Below are 22,352 nucleotides of genomic sequence, written 5' to 3'. Positions count from 1 at the left end.
AATACGGAATTTGTATTTACTTCGTTGGATAATGTATGAAAATGCAGTGGTCGAAACTCGGGGCGGAGAAAAAAGCTCGTCTTCCACCTTTTTTTTAATTTATTTACTGACTCAGAGGTTTTGGCGCCAGTATTTATCTTTGTACCCGGAAAGCATGCCTGTGTAGCGCTACATATGTTTGACGGCAGAAGTTAATTGTGGCGGCACCTACCAACATTTTTCAGAAATTCCGCTTACTTTGCACTCGATTCTAAGCTGCAGGCGGTTTTTTGGATTACAAAAACCGGAAAAAAGTGCGGCTTAGATTCGAGTAAATACGGTAGCTCTTTACACACACGAAGTGTTGAGTGCTATTGACAAGGTGTATCAAATTGATTCTATATTTCTAGATATCCAAAAGGCTTTTGACACTGTACCACACTAGTGGCTTGTAGTGAAATTGCGTGATTATGGAATATCATCTCAGTTATTTGACTGGATTTGTGATTTCCTGTCAGAGAGGTCACAGTTCATAGTAATTGACAGAAAGTCACCGAATAATACAGAAATGAGTTGTGGCATTCCCCAAGGTAGTGTCATTATAGGCCTTCTGCTGTTCCTTATCTATGTAAACGATTTAGGAGACAATCTGAGCAGTTGTCTTAGGTTGTTTGCGGATGATGCTGTTATTTTTCTTCTAGTAAACTCATCAGAAGATCAAAACAAATGATTTAGAAAAGATATCTTAATGGTGCAAAAATTGGCAATAGACCCTAAACAATGAAAAGCGTGAGGTCACCCACATGAGCACTAAAAGGAAGCCATTAAACTTCAGTTACATGATAAATCAGTGTAATGTAAAGGCCGTAAATTCAGCTAAATACATAGCTATAATAATTATGAACAATTAAATTTGGAAAGAACACATCGAAAATGTTGTGGGGAAGGCAAAGAAAACAGTGCGTTTTATTGGCAGAACACTAGAAAATGTAACAGATCTACTAAAGAGACTGCCTACGCTATGCTTATCCTTCCTCTTTTGGAGTACTGCTGTGTGATCTGGGATCCTTACCAGATATGATTAACAGACTAAATCGAGAAAGTTCAAAGAAGAGCAGCACATTTTGTATTATCACAAAATAGGAGAAAAAGTTTCACGGACGTGACACAGGATTTGGGATGGAAAATTTCAATGACTGACTTTCTCCTCCAAATGTTAAAATATTTTATTGATGCCAGCCTACATAGGGAGAAATGATAATCATCATAATATAAAGGAAATGAGAGCTCACACGGAAAAATGTGGGTGTTCGTTTTTCCGCGCGCCATTCGAGAGTGGAATAATAGAGAATTATTGTAAAGGTGGTTCAATGAACCCTCTGCCAGGCATTTAAATGTTACGTGCTGAGTATCCATGTAGATGTAGACATATTTCATAAAATCATGAAGTGACAAAAATCTTGAATTATATTTTCAGAGAATCCTTACACCACTTGTGCGGCAAAGGCAGAAATGTACATGACAAATCCTGCCACACTTCCATGTTTGACAGAAACAAAAGATAAGTATATTGTTGCCTCACTCAGATTGACACAAACTACTCAGTTGTGTGAGGAGCTTTCTCAGCAGTGCCCTACCAGATGACATCTTCAGTTGCGTAATTGAGATTACAAACGAAATAGTTGCCCCTCACTTTCTCCAGTAATAACTACATGACCTTCTTTACCAAGATATTTTCTCCAAAGAATCTGTATCACAGGATACATCGCTGAATCCTGCACCTGGGTTAAAAATAATTATTGCATTGGATTCACTGATCAGAGTGTCATGTACTAGTTCTGACAGTCCGCTCCCACGATTTCTCTCTAGCAGAATGATCTCCTTGGTCTTTTTAACCCTGTGAACAGTGTTAATGTTAACTTTCACTTTCTTCCTGTACCTTGTCAGACAAGCTTGGAATCCTTTGAATTAGCTGGACACATTTGTCTCCAGCCTCCAGAGCACTGAAACTGTTTTTGACATCTAGATCAATGCTAGCAGACTTACAGTATCTCTTAAATGTCACTTGATTTGGCAGATTTGACCACAGTCCAGTCCTACATCTTATTCCTAACTTTACTGGTGCCATGTGCAGCTATTAGCTGTTCCAATTTTACCTGTGCTACTCTCAGATCGACTTGAGTTTCAGGGTCAATTGCTCCTTCGACTACTGCGGCACCAAATGAAAGCAACATTGCCTTCCAAGGAGGTTGCCTGACAGCACTCTGATAGTCTTCACATTGTTGACTTTTACCACTACTCTGCAGTAGCATCCGTACTTGTCCATTGAGATAATACTTTAAAATTCTGTGCTGTGCTGTATTTAACTGAAAATGACTGGCTTACAATATTTACTTTATGGGAACAGGTATATGTGAATTAGTAATTTTACTTTAACAAAATATCAAGTTGCTAAATACTTTTAAGTTAATAATATTGTTTACCATATGTGGTTTAAGTGGCACTATCGTTTATGCTAAGCATAAACTTCAAAGTAAAATTAAGTAATGCAAGTAAAAATCTTGCATCTTCTGAATTAATGTAAAATTTATTTCTGCTCTTTTAGGAACTGTTAACTATTGTTGCTACAGTACTTTGCCCAATGTCGTTCTGGGAATCAGTGTCTGTTATCAGTAATTGTACACCAATACTGTAAACTTAGGTGTACGATGCTGCGGACATATGTATACTGACACTTGCACTGCTCCATATGCCTTCAAATTAAAGTTGAATTTAATTGGTATTTCTATAGCTGCCTCTTATCACTAAAATAATTGAATTTGAGACTGTTTCAAAAACTGTTTCCCCCCCCCCTTACACACACACACACACACACACACACACACACACACACACACACTCTCTCTCTCTCCCCCCCCGATGGGAGGTGGTTTGCTGTGGTGGGTGCTGTTGTAATAGTAACTGTGTTTTTGTAGTGAGAAGTACAGGGCTATTACAAATGATTGAAGCGATTTCATAAATTCACTGTAGCTCCATTCATTGACATATGGTCACGACACACTACAGATACGTAGAAAAACTCATAAAGTTTTGTTCGGCTGAAGCCGCACTTCAGGTTTCTGCCGCCAGAGCGTTCGAGAGCACAGTGAGACAAAATGGGGACAGGAGATGAGAAAGCGTATGTCGTGGTTGAAATGCACTCACATCATTCAGTCATAACAGTGCAACAACACTTCAGGACGAAGTTCAACAAAGATCCACCAACTGCTAACTCCATTCGGCGATGGTATGCGCAGTTTAAAGCTTCTGGATGCCTCTGTAAGGGGAAATCAACGGGTCGGCCTGCAGTGAGCGAATAAACGGTTAAACACGTGTGGGCAAGTTTCACGCGTAGCCCGCGAAAGTCGATGAATAAAGCAAGCGGGGAGCTAAATGTACCACAGCCGACGGTTTGGAAAATCTTACGGAAAAGGCTAAAGCAGAAGCCTTACCGTTTACAATTGCTACAAGCCCTGACACCCGATGACAAAGTCAAATGCTTTGAATTTTCGGTGCGGTTGCAACAGCTCATGGAAGAGGATGCATTCAGTGCGAAACTTATTTTCAGTGATGAAGCAACATTTTTTCTTAATGGTGAAGTGAACAGACACAATGTGCGAATCTGTGCGGTAGAGAATCCTCACGCATTCGTGCAGCAAATTCGCAATTCACCAAAAGTTAACGTGTTTTGTGCAATCTCATGGTTTAAAGTTTACGGCCCCTTTTTCTTCTGCGAAAAAAACGTTACAGGACACGTGTATCTGGACATGCTGGAAAATTGGCTCATGCCACAACTGAAGACCGACAGCGCCGACTTCATCTTTCAACAGGATGGTGCTCCACCGCACTTCCATCATGATGTTCGGCATTTCTTAAACAGGAGATTGGAAATCCGATGGATCGGTCGTGGTGGAGATCATGATCAGCAATTCATGTCATGGCCTCCACGCTCTCTCGACTTAACCCCATGCGATTTCTTTCTGTGGGGTTATGTGAAAGATTCAGTGTTTAAACCTCTTCTACCAAGAAACGTGCCAGAGCTGCGAGCTCGCATCAACGATGCTTTCGAACTCATTGATGGGGACATGCTGCACCGAGTGTGGGAGGAACTTGATTATCGGCTTGATGTCTGCCGAATCACTAAAGGGGCACATATCGAACATTTGTAAATGCCTAAAAAAACTTTTTGAGTTTTTGTATGTGTGTGCAAAGCATTATGAAAATATCTCAAATAATAAAGTTATTGTAGAGCTGTGAAATCGCTTCAATCATTTGTAATAACCCTGTACTTAGATTTTGTTAAGTGGAAAATATTAAGAAACTGGATAAATTAGTAAGTTGAAATAATTTGACAGTCCTCGTGGTGTAGGACATCTCAAAGTAAGCTTTGTGATTTGTGCATGACAAAAATGCATCTAGGCACCCAGTGTTATATTGTGTAAATGAAACACGTATGAACAATAGGAGACAAACTACTACCGTTTGAGCCTCAGGTCCTTCATCTGACAAAAAGGGAGTAAATATTGGAGAAAATTCAGGGATAAAGTTGGATGGTCCCAAGGACATTAAATCGAGATAGACTCCAGGTCATGAAGAGGCAGAGCTCAGCAATGAAATGCTACCAACAGACAAATTTTAAAATCCGAGATAGTCTGAAAATAGTGACATACGTGAAACAGGTCATCACCCAGAAAAAAATAGGAGAAAGGATTAAATATAGGAGAACACACAATAAAAAGAAAAAAAAGATCTAGCTGCAAAATAAGACATAAAATGAGGAAATAAACTGGCCAGTAATTGTGAAGAAATAGCGAAGGCAATGGAAGAAGTGGGGAGGTGCTGGGGTTAAGAGCTATACAATGTGTAACCCAGGAGTAGCTTATAGGGCCGTGCACATTAAAAAAGAAAAAGGTATGATGTGCTGTTTTTTCTTAAGCTCTCAGTTTTAAGTCACTTTTCTTTTGTGGAGAGACCTGACCCTATTGCATTTTACAGACTGTTTGCATTTCCTAAACAGGCCCAAGGGACAGGTACTGAACTGAACAACTAACAGGCACTCCATGCAGTGTCGTGCAACCCTCAACACATGCACGGAATGCTGCTTTCTGAAGCAAATAATTTGAAAGGCAAGTGACAGGTCTTTGTTTCTTAGTAGAAATATCCGGAAATTATCTTTTCTGTGACGACATTACTTAAAAATCTTTTAACAGTATTCTGTGCCCTTTTTTGTGTTAGGTCAAATCAGATTTGCTGCCAGATTTTCATTTACTTTTTATTATTATTTGCTTGCTGGTATAATGATGTTCATTATTCAAAATGAGTGATGTGAGGGAGCTATGGGGGCAAACTATTGTGTAAATTCTGAGAGCAGTTCTTTATTTATGGTTAAAGAACATTGATTTGAATGCAGTTGGTTTCTGTAGGAAACTTTTGAAATTCCTGTAATTGAACTGATAATGGAATGGAGGTCGACTCAGTAAACTGAATGACAAATGATACCTACACAAAATGCACATTAACTTTGGTATCAGTACCAGTAGTTTTGAAATAAAGGTATTTTGTTATTAAGCAGGTATGTTAATAAATGTTACATTCACTAGCTTATGTGCTTAATAGCAAAATACCCCTTTAATGAAAATTAATCAATCACTTATCAGAACAGTTTCTGCATTGTGGGAACCCTAGGACTGTGATATCATAGAACTACCTTTTCTAGTACTACTTTCCATACACAGAAACTCATAACACATATGTTAAATTTTGCTGCACTTCCCCCACATCAGTCTTTAATCCTTTGATCTGCTTAGCTTGCAATCAGATTTCTGTCATTTCTTTTAGTGCCTTGTTATTATCTTTTAGAGCCTCCTGTAACATTTCTTTAATCATTTGTATGTCTTTCAGCCTCGTGTTTGATTTAGATGTTTGAATTTAACAATTTTAGTTTAACCCTTTCTGCGACAATTACATGGTTATAATTATAAGCTACAATTGACTTAATACTTCCCTTGTCACTCTCAAGTCATATAACACTTTCACAGTCCTGTATGTATATATTATATTTCACACATCAGTTTTATGCAGACAGTGTTGTACATGACACATCATTCACAAATTCAGTTGAGTATCTCATTTTTTGCATGGCTCCAGCTGCTATCTGTGTGCTGGCCCTATTACATTCTTAAGACCATGGCACTGGATGCATGTTCCTGCATCTCAGCAGCTTCAGTGAAGTCAACTTGCACTCTGAAAAATGCATTGCTGCTGGTTACAGGATCACTCCAACACTCTCCCAGTTCCCACCAGCCATCTCCATCTGTACAAATTAATTAAATATTTTCCTTCTTGGGTTCAATTTGTTCTTCTTGGAGACAGCTTCCTCTTCTTGGACATTATGAATTAGGTTTTATTTTTTATTATGTATTCTTTTCTGTTGTTTCACCCTTAATACTGTCCTGCATCCTGTTTTTTGCTAGCTGCAATTGTTGTGATAAATCTCATTTATTTGACCTCTTTGTTGGGAATTGTATGATTTTTGTCATATTTATTCAGGATTCCACTTGAAAATGCAATCGTTTTGTGTATTTTCCTTTTGACCCTTGTTTCTTGAAAAATCTTTATGCCTGTGCCATAAAATCTGTCAGTCCTCACTTGAAAAGATCGCAATAAATTGGGGCGATGTAACACATTATCCCTTATTAATCCTTCTAAACACACTAAGAGACAAAGAACCACCTGATAATGCCAACGAGTACTGGAATATGCTGAAAGAAGGAATCATTAAAACAGGACAGCAAAATATAGGATATGTAAAAGGGAAATGATTAAAAAAAACCATGGGTCACACAAGAAATGATTTCCAAGATGGAGAAGAGAAGAAAATTGAAAAACAAGAACACTGAAGATGTAAGAAAGATATACCGAAGGTTAAATAATGAACTACAAAGAGAAACAGAGCAGGCTAGGAAAAAATGGCTAAAAGAGGAATGTGATGAAATTGAAGAACTGGACAGGAAGGGAAGATACGACTTACTATACAACAGAGTAAAGACTATGGCATGGGAACAAAACAGAGAAGGAAGTGCTACTATGGAAATTTTGAGTAAAGACAAAGAGGTAGTGTACAAAGATTGTGACGATGTCCTCCAGAGATGGGAAGAATATCTAAAAGAGCTATATGACACAAATAGCAAACCAGACACTCTGGAACTTGAATCACACAACAGTGTAAGTGGTGATGAGAAAGGACCAACCATCATAATGGAAGAAGTAAAGTCTGCCATAGCTGCAATGAAAAATGGCAAAGCGGTAGGTACAGATACAATACCAGGAGAAATACTAAAATGCTTGAACCAAGATGGAATAAGAGAAATATTGAGGGTACGTAATAAAATATATGACAGTGGTGAATGGCCTGAGGACTTTTCTGACAACAGTAATGGTTCCATTACCGAAAAAACAAGAAACCAAGAAATGCAGCGAGCACAGGACAATCAGCCTCATTTCACATGCAGCCAAAGTGATGTTAAGAATAATTAATAAAAGACTTGAAAAAGTAATGGAGGATAATCTTGGCGAGGAGCAGTTTGGCTTTAGATGGAATACGGGCACCAGAGATGGAATAGGGCTCCTACAAATCTTGGGAGAAAGGTTTATTGAAAAAGGAAGAGACCTATATATGTGCTTCATCGATCTAGAAAAGGCATTTGACAATGTGGTTTGGGACAAGCTGGCGACTATAATGAGGGAAAAGAGAGTGGACTGGAAAACCAGAAGACTTCTAAACTCATTATATCTTAATCAAAAAGTTTCAGTTAAAGTGAGAGGAGAAAGTACAAACTGGATCAGACTAGGAAAAGGAGTAAGACAAGGATGTTGTCTATCACCTACTCTTTTCAACCTCTACTTGGAAAATATGATTGACCAATGCTCATTAGACAACAAAGGAGTAGAAATTGGAGGAAGAAGAGTAGGGTGTTTGAGGTTTGCTGATGACATGGTCCTTTTTACCACTGGGCAAAAAGAATTACAGGATTTGGTGGACACCATTGCAACTAACGGAAAAAAATTGGAATGAAAATTAACACAAATAAAACAAAAGTATTGGACTAGGAGGAAATACGGAAATAAAAATTATGCTGAATCGAGAAATACTAGAATAGGTGCAAAATTTTAAGTATCTTGGAAGAAGGATAGACACCGACTGGAAGTGCACCACAGAAATTAAAACAAGGATAGCAATGGCAAAAGAAGTGTTTTATAAGAAAAGGAGAATTTTCTGCAGCAGTCTGGACAGAGAACTGAGAAAGAGACACATAAAATGTCTTGTATGGAGTGTTCTTCTATATGGCACTGAAACATGGACTATGAGGAAAAAAGACAGAGAAAGGCTGGAGGCTTTTGAGATCTGGACATGGCGGAGGATGGAAAGAATAAGTTGGATGGACAGAGTAAAAAATGAAGAGGTACTGAGAAGAGTGGGAGAGAAAAGACATTTACTAGATGTAACAAAGAGAAGAAAAAGAAATTGGATTGCGCATATATTAAGAAAGAATGTCTGCTTGTGTCTGTATATGTGTGGATGGATATGTGTGTGTGTGTGCGCGAGTGTATACCCGTCCTTTTTTCCCCCTAAGGTAAGTCTTTCCGCTCCCGGGATTGGAATGACTCCTTACCCTCTCCCTTAAAACCCACATCCTTTCGTCTTTCCCTCTCCTTCCCTCTTTCCTGATGAGGCAACAGTTTGTTGCAAAAGCTTGAATTTTGTGTGTATGTTTGTGTTCGTCTGTGTGTCTGTCGACCTGCCAGCACTTTCATTTGGTAAGTCACATCATCTTTGTTTTTTTTATATATATATATATATATATATATATATATATATATATAAAAATAAAAAGAAAGATGATGAAACTTACCAAACAAAAGCGCTGGCAGGTCGATAGACACACTAACAAACACAAACATACACACAAAATTCTAGCTTTCGCAACCAATGGTTGCCTCGTCAGGAAAGAGGGAAGGAGAAGGAAAGACAAAAGGATATGGGTTTTAAGGGAGAGGGTAAGGAGTCATTCCAATCCCGGGAGCGGAAAGACTTACCTTAGGGGGAAAAAAGGACAGGTATACACTCGCACACACACACATATCCATCCACACATATGTATGTGTGTATGTGTGGATGGATATATGTGTGTGTGTGCGAGTGTATACCTGTCCTTTTTTCCCCCTAAGGTAAGTCTTTCCGCTCCCGGGATTGGAATGACTCCTTACCCTCTCCCTTAAAACCCATATCCTTTTGTCTTTCCTTCTCCTTCCCTCTTTCCTGATGAGGCAACCATTGGTTGCGAAAGCTAGAATTTTGTGTGTATGTTTGTGTTTGTTAGTGTGTCTATCGACCTGCCAGCGCTTTTGTTTGGTAAGTTTCATCATCTTTCTTTTTAGATATATTTTTCCCACGTGGAATGTTTCCCATATATATATAATAGAAGGAAACATTCCACGTGGGAAAAATTATATATAAAAACAAAGATGAGGTGACTTACCATATGAAAGCGCTGGCAGGTCGATAGACACACAAACATACACACAAAATTCAAGCTTTCGCAACAAACTGTTGCCTCATCAGGAAAGAGGGAAGGAGAGGGGAAGACGAAAGGAAGTGGGTTTTAAGGGAGAGGGTAAGGAGTCATTCCAATCCCGGGAGCGGAAAGACTTACCTTAGGGGGAAAAAAGGACAGGTATACACTCGCACACACGCACATATCCATCCACACATACAGACACAACCACCCTCATACTTTGTATAATCTTCATTATCAACTACATTATCCCGCATTTCTGCCTTTGGTTCTTTATGCTCATTTCATATATCAGGAACACGTCATTTGTAAAGATGATAATTTCACTATACATTCGCATATCCTTTGCGGTACTCCTTATGTCATTAACAACAGTCTCATTTTCATCATCTACTTCTATAATTTTTGTGGTTCTCTCGGTTTCCCTACACACATCTTCATCATTAGCAGTTTGTATACCATGATCAGCACTTTCTATAATTACGCGCCGTTCTCCTCCTTATTGGGTTCCATAATATTACGAATCCCCTTTCCTTCCGTGTCACATTCACATCTTTTTTGCTGTTTTCTTCATATCCTCCCATTTGCATTGCCTTAAACCTCTTCATAGATTATCAATTTGTTCTAACCAATTAACCATGCCTAATAGTTTATTTTCCTTAATATCCCCCATTCTGATCTTAGATAAAGTGCTGTTATAACTTCTTTTTTTTATGTCTTTGTCCACGACTGGCACTACAGCTGGTTTCTGCAAAATGAGTTCAATGCTCACATCTGTGACATCATCCCTTTATTTCACTGCCATAGTCACTCCTTCAGCATAGACCACTTATTGGGCTGCTCTACCCATTAGAGTCTGCAAGGGTGCAGCTTTTGTGTCAGCATGCTTTTGATCACTTGCCTCCACTGACTTTGTGTTACACACACCTGGTGCAATGATTCTATAACCCTACAATGCTTTCCTGGAATGAATTTTGGTTGAGGTAATTTCTGCTTAGATCACAGTCGTGTTTCTTATTCTTGGGCCAAGAAAGTCTCTTGACATTTAGTTTGGTGTGCAGTGTAGGTAGCCATCAGTTTCTCTCCTTGTCTTCATGTCATCATGAGGTTCAGTTCCTGTCCCCCATCTTGCAAAATTAAATTTACTGTATCCATGGCGTCCATGCATCTCATTGACCCGCTATCTTTCATTATAATTTTTTTATTGGTACCTTGTGCATTCTGGTTGTTATACAGGCGAAAATCACTGATCTCATATCAGTTGCCTTTGTTCTCCACACATTCCAGAAACATAGCAAAAGTCTTGTTGTTACTACATATGTATCGCTTAAAATCTTGTGGAAATTTATTTCAAAGTTTGCAAGACAATGTCAGACTCTGAGTATCTACTTCTAAGATGTGCTAGTTTTTGGAACTGGTTTTCACAAAATAGTGTTTCTTCCCCTGTTGTCATACATTCTGGTTATAGTAACCTCCCGCCACAAACAATCCTGGTTTTGTTCAGTGTAGTAGTCAGACACTATCTGAACTCAGTGAAATTCATTTGGTCTGTCCTTAAAGTCAGACCCCAGCATTTTGCAATTCCCAGAACACTTATTACAACATTCATCTTTTTATTGTTAGCCACATTGTCAGGAAAGATTCCTTATGAAGTCTACAGTTTGTTATCCTCTGTCTTTTGTTCAGGTCAAATTTCTCTTCACTGTCGTAATTTTTATGTTGACAACTCTGTCTACAAAGGAATTTGTCTTATCTTTGATTTTCTTTTCATAAATCATATCTTAAATCTCAAAAGTGTTGTTGAGACACATCTATTCACAAACTCAGTACAAATACAGCCTCAAATATTTCTGCTTTTAAAGTAGACATTTTATCAATTTTATCTGAATTACAGATGCAACACTTCACTGGATTTTTTCCAACTCTGATTAAAATTTAACATAATGTTATTTATTTGAACCTGCGTATATGCAACATTTGCAGTCAGATTGTCCATTTCTACTCTAATATTTTTAATGTTTTTATCCAGAACATCTGCCATTTTCTCTACAGTATCAATTATATATATATATATATATATATATATATTTTTTTTTTTTTTGCTACCTCGTGCTTCAATATCACTGCCAATTTTGCTACTGTGTTCCTCAATTTTCTTGTCAATTTGGGTACGTACTATTCAATTTTGATTAGATATTTGTGTGGCCAAAATTCTTAAAAATAATTCAAATGTAATTGCAGTTTGGCAGTTTGTTCTGAAACTTCCCCATTATTCAATTCTGCTTTGTTCATTTCGTACTCAAGTTCTTGTTTTATTTGTGTTACATTGCTACTTTTGCCAGCATTGCTCACATATTCATTGCCAGATACTTAAATCTGTTGCTGCTATGTCATCATCTGCACACCGTGTCCAGTACCTCTTAGAAGTGTGTCCCACATTTCATCCACTATTCCATTCTTCTTGGTTTGCTGGTCACATTCCGCTACTTTCCTCGCATCCAAGTCACATTCTATCACTTTCCTTGCATCCGTCTTGGTATAGTAGTTAGACCACAAATTACTATTTATGTTTCCTGTTATGTATGGTTAAAGATTACTTTTTTGTAAAGCTGTTGGAAATTCATGCCGTTAGACACTATGTACGTATAGTGTCCTTTGATGCAGGCACCCTTTATAACACTGCTTTTAATGAATGCGGGTTAATTAGTTTACCTCTTCTCCCGGTCTAAGTGAATATAACCATGTGGATACAAAAAAAAATGGTTGCCAAATTGAGTAGTCATCAATAACTTCTTTTTCTTTACATTGAGACTTCAGAAATAAAATGTAGACTTGTACTGTTGGAATTGGTGAGAACATGTTAGCAACATCAGTCACTCTTAATCTGTATAAAGTTTCCTACTATTAAAACTAAACTAAACTAAACTTCACCCATACAGGCCATGGAGGCCCAACAGTACTGACTGATCGCCATGTCATCCTCAGCCCACAGGCATTACTGGCTGCAGATATGGAGGGGAATGTGGTCAGCTTACCACTCTCCTGGCCATATGCCAATTTACGATACCGGACCCGCTACTTCTCAGTCAAGTAGCTCCTCAGTTTGCCTCACAAGGATTGAGTGCACCCCACTTGCCAACAGCACTCGGCAGACCAGATGGTCATCCATCCTACTGTTAAGCATGAACATATTAATGAAACTCTCCACACTGTAATATTTGCTAACTGCTCAGCTTAATAAACAAAATACCTCTTTAATTAAAATTAATCAATCACTGATAAAAGCACTTTCTGTAATATGGGAACCTTAGGACTGTGATGTCATTCAACAACACTCTTAGTACCCCTTTTGTACAAACTAATTCATGGCATATATGTTAAATTTTGTAGCACTAATTTAAACAAAAGTAATTTCAGACCATTAAAATTTAAACCAATTATTTTCTTTAGATATTTGTTTTTTTAGATCTCATCAAGCAATTTATGAACTGCTTTACATTTTATTAAACAGATTTAATAATATGAATCATGTCTTTAAACACTTAAATTAATTATTAATGTTAGCAAAAATCCAGCTAATTAATTTCTCATTTTGGATACTCAAACTTTCAGAATCAGCAACAGGCCCCTTACACAGGTTATGTGACTTACGTCAATGACATTCTTGTTACACATGAACACTGAATTTTACAAATGTATTGACACACTGCCATGGAAGACTGATTCGTGCTCTGTTACAAGTCTAAATAATCTGTACATTGCCTGGAGATGTGTTGGATGGATGGATGATGTGGACGTGTGGATTTGGAGGGGATGACGGCAGAGAGGAAGGGGAAACTGTTGGATGACATTATGTAGATGGTTGGTTAGCAGAGATTGAAAGCTAGGGTGTTACAGGAGGGAAGGATGTGATGCAGGGATAACTCCCACCTATGTGATTCTGGAGGGAAGGCTCCAGATGGCACTAGTTGTGCAACAACTATTGATCCTCAGCAAGTTGTGTTCTGCAGCATACTGTGTCACTGGGTCATGAACTCTGTTCTTGTCCACAGTTTCGCAGTGGTCATTCATTCTGGTAGACATCTGGTTGGTGTTCATGCTCTCATAACACTTGCAAGATAAATGAAATTGACATGGCTGCTTTCACAGGGAGTGGAAGTGGGAGTGGGAGTGGCAGTGGCAGTGGCATAAGCAAAGGGACGGACCAGGAAGTTGTGTAGGGTGGATGGGTGACAGAATCCCAATTTAGGAGGCCTGGGAGGATTGTGGATAGAATGTCCTACATTTCCGGGCATTTTGATATATAAAGCCCTAGCAAATGATATGGTACAGTTGCTTCAATTCAGACTGGCATTGGATGACACTGGAGCACCTATGCACCTGATTCTTGGGGTAGCATGAGGATTAGAGCTGTGTGAAGACATGACACAGGAAATCTGTTTGCGGATTAGATTTTTAGGGGTAGTGCCTCTCTCTGAAGACCTATGTTAAATCTTCAGCTTCTGGGTAAGGAAGTTCTTGTCACTGCAGATAGCCTGGCCACCCACGTACAGTATACATTGAAATATAGAATATAAACATTGGCTGTATCTCACGTGGAAGAGAGAGTCATATTACTGGCAGTGTTTGTAACACTACATGTCATAGATCATTAGCACATTGTAATCACACTCCATAATCACAGCTTAACCACAAGATGAATGACAGTCATAAAAACCAAATACTCCCATTGTGGCAAATTATTATTAATGTCTGAGTAGTTGAACAGTACATTGAGCTGCTACCTCTCTTGTTGTAATTTGTTTCTCTTTTGAAGCCTGAAAAAAAAAGACTTAGTTTAACGAAAGTGACTCAGTCTAACGAAAGTTAGTTGGTGAAGAGGTTATGGCTAAAGTAAGCTGTTTTTCATAACTCAGAAAACCATTCTTTTAACCTACAAAAAATGATAAAAAATATTCTTAACAGACTTAACTGAGCTAGAGATTAGACTGTTCAGCAAATCAATTTTATTTTTATTATTATTTTTTCGTTTATGTGACTGATTCTTCTGTCATCCATGTGTACTGGAATCTTTCTATACAATGTAAGACATATAATGACAGCAATAGAAACAAGGTGACAAGATGAACAAAAAGTCATTTCTCCTATTAATTATTTTGGCAGGTTAATTACTGAGGGTGAAGACATAAATGTTAAATCTTCTTAATATGCTGTTAATTGTACTGTTATTTTGTTGAGAATAAGAAGTAATTAATTGTATGTATTATTTAGGATCCTCTTCAATGGCATCAGTGTGTGCAGGAAGCCTGGCTTTAATGGATGCTGGTGTGAATATTAGTGCACCAGCCGCTGGTGTGGCCATTGGTCTGTTTAGTAGATACCCCAAGAATGATACAAAGCACATGGAGGATTACCGTATCCTTACAGATATACTGGTATGTTATACTGTGGGCTTGTATAAATACTTTCCTTTCATTTAATTGTAAGGAAGATGGTCTGTGTTTATTTTGAGATAGCTGTATGTGAAAAAAGGAACACACAATTGGAACAGAATACAGAAATGTTTTTCACTAGATTAGTTTACTTTTTCCCCCCATATTGGTGAGCATATGGAAGACTAGTAGAAACAATTGCCCGTGTACAAAAAATCCTTCCTGTCATCTCAAAAAGATTCAATACTTTGTTATATATGAAAAGTAGTATATTGAAAAAAGGGTAATTGTATCTAGCAGTTTGTTATGCATTCAAGGCTTCTATTTGAGGATGGGGGGGGGGGGGGCACCAAAGTCATGTTATTGAGGAAAAATACCTTGTTTCACAAAGCCCCTAGCACCCAACACACGTTGGTCTATTGATTTCTCATATGATTTCAAACGCATCCCTGTTGGTTTTTGAACATTTTTGAACAAATTCTAAATCGATTTCTGAAAGAATCGTAAGTTGATTTTTGAATATATGCATAGTGTACGTGATGTCTCTGCCAGGGGAATCCCCGTCACATCTAGAAATAAACTTTCCTGTAGACAAATGGGGACGGGTCTATACGAGCTGAGCAGAATAAAGCCGAACGAATGAATGCCAGTCGCTGTTTATGTGGTTGACTGGGTTTGCAAATGATCAGCGTTGTTATAACTACTAGTGAATTCCATAAATTCAGACTACCAGAGTGGGGGAAAAAAAAAAACGACTAACAGGAATAACGGGCAACAAAGATTGCATATTGTCTCCTCCGTGTGTCCAAGAAAATGAAATTTTGACAGAAAATTTTTGGCCAGACCACTACACTGCTAAGGGCCAGTTATACAGTCCCCGGCTAGCAGCCGCTAATGTTCTATTCTGGGAGTAGCGTGGAAAACGCGTTATACGATCACGTAATAACACCCAACCAGATAACTAAACCAGTGACAAAATTAACCAGAGAATAAGTTTTGACACTGGCAGGAATAGTTACAGAATTAGTGATAAGATTGCTTGTTATAATGAGGAAGGAGAAGAAACGGGGACTCTCACAATTTACTGTAGAATATGATGACTCGAAATTTATTTAAAAATTTAGTACTACTACTTTTCGATCTCATGCTTCAGAAGCTAGAGAGTATGAATGAAATGTGAAACTATTTCCTAACACAAAACTTTTTGCTTGTAGTAGGTCTAATAGGCATTTGATATTGGTACTTCGTGAATTATATTCTGTCGTGTTATACAAATGACCATTTGTGCCAAAACAGTCTCGTTTCTTTGGTGTGTGTAACAACTGCTGCAATATTGGGCAGGCCTATTTTGTATTATATAGCAGTGACAAAATACATATAATCAGATCGAGAAACCACACCAGTCTTGGGTACAATTTGTAATAACAGTTTTTCTAGTATTAGACGGCATTTCGTTTTTTCATGTAGCAAAGCGTTGACGAACTTTGATGAGGTAGTAGATTCTTTCCCAGAAAGGAAAGTATGCCATATAAAGCTGTAGCAAGATTAGAGAGAAAAGAAACTAGGACTTAACGATTGAAGAAACGTGTACTGTCTTGCTTGACTATTGTCTTTATTCCTTTTATGTATCCTATATTTAATTTTATGTCACACAAATCAGCAAGTTATTAGCTAATAGACAGTAAAGACTGCAAATTTTCTGAAGAGTTCTTGTTCTGCCCGTTACAAATAATCCCAACCAGTATTAATTTCGAGATTTTTTAAAAAGAGGAGCAGGATGTCAGTAAAGAGGAGCAGGATGTCAAACTGGCCGACTGGGAGCAGGAGAGGCACCACAGGACATTTTAATTTCCACTGGCATGAATATAATTTGATGGCACCCATTCCATTACAAAATATTACTTGTTTGAATTCCACAGAGCAAAATACAAGAGACGTGCGATGGAAGAATGCTGTGTGGAGAGGCATGGCACTGCACTTTGCCACGCTTAAGACCGAATAACATGTCTTACATTCCCTCGAATATATATGTTTTGTGTATCAGACTCTTCAGAAAGATGTGTGCTACAAAATGAAGATATTTTTGAAAAGTCGATTTTTAAATTTTTGTCTTCCTACCTCAAATGCTCAAGGGAGGGGAGAGCGCCACTATCTAATATCGCCTTGGTTCGGAAATATCCTAGATCCAGACCTGATTTACAGAACAGTCTGAGTTGTAGTGAGAGGTGATAGTCTCCACGTGACCCGTGTTTATGTTAAGTGATTTTGCTGTTTCCTCTTTGTTTATTGCTCTCACCTCAAATGAAAACAAAATGGATTTCTGTGGCCAGGAGCTGTTGTTGTTGTTGTTGTGGTCTTCAGTCCTGAGACTGGTTTGATGCAGCTCTCCATGCCACTCTATCCTGTGCAAGCTTTTTCATCTCCCAGTACCTACTGCAACCTACATCCTTCTGAATCTGCTTAGTGTATTCATCTCTTGGTCTCCCTCTACGATTTTTACCCTCCACGCTGCCCTCCAATACTAAATTGGTGATCCCTTGATGCCTCAGAACATGTCCTACCAACCGATCCCTTCTTCTGGTCAAGTTGTGCCACAAACTTCTCTTCTCCCCAATCCTATTCAATACTTCCTCATTAGTTATGTGGTCTACCCATCTAATCTTCAGCATTCTTCTGTAGCACCACATTTCGAAAGCTTCTATTCTCTTCTTGTCCAAACTATTTATCGTCCATGTTTCACTTCCATACATGGCTACACTCCATACGAATACTTTCAGAAATGACTTCCTGACACTTAAATCAATACTGGATGTTAACAAATTTCTCTTCTTCAGAAACGCTTTCCTTGCCATTGCCAGCCTACATTTTATATCCTCTCTACTTCTACCATCATCAGTTATTTTGCTCCCCAAATAGCAAAACTCCTTTACTACTTTAAGTGCCTCATTTCCTAATCTAATTCCCTCAGCATCACCCGACTTAATTAGACTACATTCCATTATCCTTGTTTTGCTTTTGTTGATGTTCGTCTTATATCCTCCTTTCAAGACACTGTCCATTCCATTCAATTGCTCTTCCAAGTCCTTTGCTGTCTCTGACAGAATTACAATGTCATCGGCGAACCTCAAGGTTTTTATTTCCTCTCCATGAATTTTAATACCTACTCCGAATTTTTCTTTTGTTTCCTTTACTGCTTGCTCAATATACAGATTGAACAACATCGGGGAGAGGCTACAACCCTGTCTTACTCCCTTCCCAACCACTGCTTCCCTTTCATGTCCCTCGACTCTTATAACTGCCACCTGGTTTCTGTACAAATTGTAAATAGTCTTTCGCTCCCTGTATTTTACCCCTGCCACCTTCAGAATTTGAAAGAGAGTATTCCAGTCAACATTGTCAAAAGCTTTCTCTAAGTCTACAAATGCTAGAAACGTAGGTTTGCCTTTCCTTAATCTTTCTTCTAAGATAAGTCGTAAGGTCAGTATTGCCTCACGTGTTCCAGTGTTTCTACGGAATCCAAACTGATCTTCCCCGAGGTTGGCTTCTACCAGTTTTTCCATTCGTTTGTAAAGAATTCGTGTTAATATTTTGCAGCTGTGACTTATTAAGCTGATAGTTCGGTAATTTTCACATCTGTCAACACCTGCTTTCTTTGGGATTGGAATTATTATATTCTTCTTGAAGTCTGAGGGTATTTCGCCTGTTTCATACATCTTGCTCACCAGATGGTAGAGTTTTGTCAGGACTGGCTCTCCCACGGTTGTCAGTAGTTCCAATGGAATATTGTCTACTCCGGGGGCCTTGTTTCGACTCAGGTCTTTCAGTGCTCTGTCAAACTCTTCACGCAGTATCGCATCTCCCATTTCATCTTCATCTACATCCTCTTCCATTTCCATAATATTGTCCTCAAGTACATCGCCCTTGTATAGACCCTCTATATACTCCTTCCACCTTTCTGCTTTCCCTTTTTTGCTTCGAACTGGGTTTCCATCTGAGCTCTTGATATTCATACCAGTCGTTCTCTTATCTCCAAAGGTCTCTTTAATTTTCCTGTAGGCGGTATCTATCTTACCCCTAGTGAGATAGGCCTCTACATCCTTACATTTGTCCTCTAGCCATTCCTGCTTAGCCATTTTGCACTTCCTGTCGATCTCATTTTTGAGACGTTTGTATTCCTTTTTGCCTGTTTCACTTACTGCATTTTTATATTTTCTCCTTTCATCAATTAAATTCAATATTTCTTCTGTTACCCAAGGATTTCTACTAGCCCTCGTCTTTTTACCTACTTGATCCTCTGCTGCCTTCACTACTTCGTCCCTCAAAGCTACCCATTCTTCTTCTACTGTATTTATTTCCCCCATTCCTGTCAATTGCTCCCTTATGCTCTCCCTGAATCTCTGTACAACCTCTGGTTCTTTCAGTTTATCCAGGTCCCATCTCCTTAAATTCCCATCTTTTTGCAGTTTCTTCAGTTTTAATCTACAGGTCATAACCAATAGATTGTGGTCAGAGTCCACATCTGCCCCTGGAAATGTCTTACAATTTAAAACCTGGTTCCTAAATCTCTGTCTTACCATTATATAATCTATCTGATACCTTTTAGTATCTCCAGGGTTCTTCCATGTATACAACCTTCTTTCATGATTCTTAAACCAAGTGTTAGTTATGATTATGTTGTGCTCTGTGCAAAATTCTACCAGGCGGCTTCCTCTTTCATTTCTGTCCCCCAATCCATATTCACCTACTATGTTTCCTTCTCTCCCTTTTCCTACACTCGAATTCCAGTCACCCATGACTATTAAATTTTCGTCTCCCTTCACAATCTGAATAATTTATTTTATTTCATCATACATTTCTTCAATTTCTTCGTCATCTGCAGAGCTAGTTGGCATATAAACTTGTACTACTGTAGTAGGTGTGGGCTTCGTATCTATCTTGGCCACAATAATGCGTTCACTATGCTGTTTGTAGTAGCTTACCCGCATTCCTATTTTCCTATTCATTATTAAACCTACTCCTGCATTCCCCCTATTTGATTTTGTGTTTATAACCCTGTAGTCACCTGACCAGAAGTCTTGTTCCTCCTGCCACCGAACTTCACTAATTCCCACTATATCTAACATCAACCTATCCATTTCCCTTTTTAAATTTTCTAACCTACCTGCCCGATTAAGGGATCTGACATTCCACGCTCCGATCCGTAGAACGCCAGTTTTCTTTCTCCTGATAACGACATCCTCTTGAGTAGTCCCCGCCCGGAGATCCGAATGGGGGACTATTTTACCTCCGGAATATTTTACCCAAGAGGACGCCATCATCATGTAATCATACAGTAAAGCTGCATGCCCTCGGGAAAAATTACGGCTGTAGTTTCCCCTTGCTTTCAGCCGTTCGCAGTACCAGCACAGCAAGGCCGTTTTGGTTATTGTTACAAGGCCAGATCAGTCAATTATCCAGACTGTTGCCCTTGCAACTACTGAAAAGGCTGCTGCCCCTCTTCAGGAACCACACGTTTGTCCGGCCTCTCAACAGATACCCCTCCGTTGTGGTTGCACCTACGGTACGGCTATCTGTATCGCTGAGGCACGCAAGCCTCCCCACCAACGGCAAGGTCCATGGTTCATGGGGGGGGGGGGGGGGGGGCAGGAGCTATCAGGTGAATTAAAATACACTCACATAATTATGGAAGGCTAAAATATGTAATTAGTTTCAGATTTTATTTTGTTTCCACCTTTCTGACAGTCAAGCGTTAATCGCCTTGCAGAACAATGAAGTTATTTTTGTCGGTTTGTTAAAGAAATTTGACTTTTACTAATCTTTTCTGCTGAGGCAGTCAATTTATTGGAAACTAAGTGTTTAATTCCACACTATTGGTTAGTTTCAACTGTTCGCTGCATTTCAAGTTCATGTTTTCATCTTCTAGTATGTATGGCATTATGCCTTAATAAAGAACTAAACATGAGATAATACAGTACAGGTACTTCGAGAAAATTTACATCTGAATCTGGACATACAAATGTGCATTTTAAGCAGAATGATGCATTTTAGTGTAGTTCACAAAATTCCCATACTCTTGGAGTGTCCTCTAATGTCTTGTTTCTTTTATGACATAATGTAAGATCTTTTAATGTTTTACACGTACGAACGTACGGGCTTCCTGCGTCGTCATAGCTGCGCAAGCGCTGCGACACCTGTTATTTGGCGTGCTCTGGCAACTGCTGAAACAATTCTATTTCTAACAGCTCGTGGGAAAATATTGCGAATAGTTGTTTGGAAAGCATTACTTTCAAAGTAAATTTCCTTTTATGCAAGATGAACTCTGTGCGCGAAAATGTCTGATGAATTTCTTAAATCACAGAGCATTTGACTCTCATTCAAAAATCAAATCTTTGAGGGTGACCATTTAGAATATTTTCGAGCTCAGATGATCAGACATTTATGTCGTTGTTAAAAAATTTACTGGCACATTTTTGTGATGTATCTTTAAAGTGTAACATGCGCAGAAATGATCATTATGTGTTAAAGCTTAGATTCTCTTGCAACTTATTAATCTTAGTGACCAATATTAAACGTAAAAGCTTTTCTTTTCTTGTAGCAAGTCTATGTATATATGTATATTAATTTAAACCATTACCTTTTCCTATTTGTGTGTTCGTGCTACTTTACAGTTATGTGGGTATTGGCTGGCTACATCACGTGTCCTATGATCCGAATATCCACTGTCATCGGCTGACAAGATCACTTGACATGATCTACAACTGGCTTACAAAAGCGCATCGCAATCTCGATTTCAATCCTTCGGAAAGTAACATACGGTGTTTGATGGAATTCGAATTTATACTTTCGTAATATGAAAATATGCAGTGTACATGTTGCTGCACATCAGACTTCTTTCTAAAATGTGTTTTTCCCCTTGAGTTTTGTTGTCTAAAGTGCCAGGAAATTCTACGCCGGTGTATAAAACCACAACCATTTAAAGGATAGATAAGTTTTACAGTTTTGAGGAAAAGTATACTGTTACTTAACATGAAAAAAATGTGTTTTCGTCTGGGAGAAAGTGTATTTTTAACCGGGAAAAATCCGGGAATTTTTTTTTCGTTGCCCATGTATACACCCTGAACAACTACACCCTGCACTGCACAAAAAGTCATTGGCACATGTACTTTCCTGTACATGCCCACCCGTGATAACGCCTGACCCAGCCTCCATGATGTGTGCACAACACCCATTAACTACCAGTGTGATAGATACTACTGCACCTAAGTTTAAATCACCAATATTGCTATTCACACACCCATCCATCTGAGTAACCCACAGTTTTACATCA

At 38.6% G+C, this 22,352-nt stretch overlaps 1 protein-coding gene across 1 annotated transcript in view; it reads left to right on the top strand.

Annotated features, from left to right (window-relative positions):
• LOC124805150 (polyribonucleotide nucleotidyltransferase 1, mitochondrial) overlaps positions 1-22,352 on the top strand; it is a 141,781-nt gene that overhangs the window by 64,204 nt on the left and 55,225 nt on the right. Inside the window, exon 5 of the mRNA XM_047265624.1 lies at positions 14,865-15,028. Within this exon, the coding sequence (XP_047121580.1) occupies positions 14,865-15,028 (164 nt within the window). The remainder of the gene's footprint in view (positions 1-14,864; positions 15,029-22,352) is intronic.

This window comes from Schistocerca piceifrons, chromosome 1 (genome assembly GCF_021461385.2).
Source record: "Schistocerca piceifrons isolate TAMUIC-IGC-003096 chromosome 1, iqSchPice1.1, whole genome shotgun sequence".
Lineage (NCBI taxonomy): Eukaryota > Metazoa > Arthropoda > Insecta > Orthoptera > Acrididae > Schistocerca > Schistocerca piceifrons.
Note: the sequence above shows the minus strand (reverse complement) of the source record. Positions and strands in the feature narration are given on the sequence as shown.